The sequence below is a fragment of the Raphanus sativus genome, chromosome 3 (genome assembly GCF_000801105.2).
Source record: "Raphanus sativus cultivar WK10039 chromosome 3, ASM80110v3, whole genome shotgun sequence".
Lineage (NCBI taxonomy): Eukaryota > Viridiplantae > Streptophyta > Magnoliopsida > Brassicales > Brassicaceae > Raphanus > Raphanus sativus.
Genome location: NC_079513.1, coordinates 14,654,382 through 14,656,659, shown reverse-complemented (window position 1 = coordinate 14,656,659; position 2,278 = coordinate 14,654,382). Strand labels below are relative to the sequence as shown.

Genomic DNA, 2,278 nt, shown 5'->3' with positions numbered 1-2,278 from the left:
GTTTTATGTTTGGTTTTACGTTTAATCACAAAAAAATTATTGATTTAGTTCTATATTGGATTTAGTTCACATAATTTATTTTTTATTTCACCAGCATGATGATTTCATGATCATGCGTTGATGTTTTCAAAACATGATTTCTCTTAAAATAACTAAATTAAGAAAATCCGTTTAAACCGAATCGAAACACAAACCGAACCAAATACAAACCAAACCGAAACCAAACCGAACCAAACTAAATATGGTTTACTTCAACTTGAAAATTTCTAGAACCGAATTAACCAAACCGAACCGAAACCGAACCGATAAAATAACTGAAGTGTCCACCCCTAAGCTACACTATCAGCTTGAGACAGCAACTAGGCAGAATAAACGTGGAAAGCCATAAATTAAAGGTACTATATATAACATAGGAGGACCAGGCTGCAGCCTCTCACCAAAAGAGAGAGTTTTGTACATGGCTAATAATATAGTTTCCTTTTTCTAAAAAAGAAAGATCAAATACTACTCTAAAAACCATAAAACATTCAAAACCAAGAGTAGCAGGATCATCAGGGTTAAAATCTTGATATACTATTATTAGTTTAGCTGCTTCCACTCCGCGAAGCCAGCCAGCAAAAACCTGCAACTAGTCCTAATTCCTCTAGTATAAGTATCTACCACTACCACAATAGCTACAACAATTACGAGGATGAGTAAGAGAAGCCTTCATGATCTCCACAGAAAGGTCTGGATGGTTGACGACAAACAACTTGAACTCAGCAGAGGCAGCAATGGTTTTTATATTATTCTTAATAGAAGTGAAGGCCGCATCGTTAAGAGCTTTGTCAAAAGGGATTTGAGCAAGCTCAAGGATGTTAAGAGCGTTGGAGGAGTTAAGAGATGATATAAGCTGGTTTCTACATAGGTCACGCAGATGCGGAATCTCATACTTGTCTGCTGCAAGATAGAGTGACCTAACATGTTTCTTGAGATTTTCTGAAGAAACGGAGCCATCAACGGTGTACATGAACTCAACTAAAGCCTCAAGTTCCTCGTGTTTCATCTCGGAGAAAGTGAGTTTCTCTAGCTTAGATGAAGCCTTCAACTCGTCTGATTCCATTATCTTCTTCAACACCACTGACCTTGATGCCTATATCAAATTCAATACATGTTGAGATTCTATATAGCATTAACAAATAAAATCAGCATTGACAAGAGCAGAGAGAGAACCAGAACAAGTTTGTGGGCGGGGATAGATGCACAATCATCACTGTCTCCTGCCTTGAGGAGTACGTCAGCTTGCCATTGTTCTTTGAAGAGTTTCCTTAATCCCCCCAAGAAGATCTCTTTGTTGCTCTGTGTTGCCATCGCAAACCTGATAGTAATGTGGAGAGATACTAGTGAGTATACACAGATTCATCAACAGCTAGCAGTCATATACATGGGATAAGGACAAGCAGACAGAACACATGAGCAGACAGTATGTAACTAATGTTTTAACTAAACTAACGAAGAGATTTTGCTAAATAGATATGTGAAACTGGAGATGGAATCGAGAATGTGCTCGCTTAGTACAAGATTTCGCTTGTAGCCGCGGTGGAGACGACTCTGCTACAGTTGTAGGGTTCTAGAATCCACTTCTCTCTTCTTTTTTTGAAGCGAGCCAGTTGAAATTAAAATAATTATTAGTACGAAACAACCGTCTTCTATTAGTATAATTTCTTTTTTGTACCATTTTTTTCTCTAATACATTTTACTATTTTCTAAAATAAATCAAATAATAAACAAAAAGATCAAAATAGTAAATACTGATGAAATAAAATATAACTAGATTTTGATCCGCGTTTTCGAAGCGCGGAATAATTTGTGTTATAAACATTGCAATGTTTTTGAAACCAGACCGGACCAGCAAGTCGAAAACGTCTGACCATGACTCGTCTAATAAGTTGAGTTCGATTCAGTTTAAAATCTGGGATCTGAAAAAGAAAGTTTGGAAGTTCAGTAAAACCGATGACTTGAAATTTTTTTGTAAGAAAAATATTTATGGTGGTTTGAATGTTAATCTTATGTATGTCAACAATTTAAGTTCTTCACATAGATTCATTTTTTTTTCCTTAAAGCATAGTATATATAAATATATAATTTACAATAAATTTTAAAAAACCCGTTAAACTGGTCAAACTAAACAACCTTGATTTGAGAAAAAACTGGAATCCAGTAAAAACTGCTGACTTTGAACAATAAAAACTGTATTTTAAAAATAAAACCGGAAAACCCATTTAACCGATAGTCCGGA

At 35.4% G+C, this 2,278-nt stretch overlaps 1 protein-coding gene across 1 annotated transcript; it reads right to left on the bottom strand.

The window, feature by feature from the left end:
- Window positions 1–382: 382 nt before the first annotated feature.
- LOC130509730 (putative BTB/POZ domain-containing protein At2g40450) lies at window positions 383–1,662 on the bottom strand. Its single transcript, XM_057005909.1, has 3 exons — window positions 1,558–1,662; window positions 1,213–1,357; window positions 383–1,132 (listed from the first exon to the last, which is right to left on the bottom strand). Exons 2-3 carry the CDS (start codon window positions 1,348–1,350, stop codon window positions 644–646), a joined length of 627 nt encoding a protein of 208 aa, XP_056861889.1. The 5' UTR covers window positions 1,351–1,357; window positions 1,558–1,662; the 3' UTR covers window positions 383–643.
- Window positions 1,663–2,278: the final 616 nt, after the last annotated feature.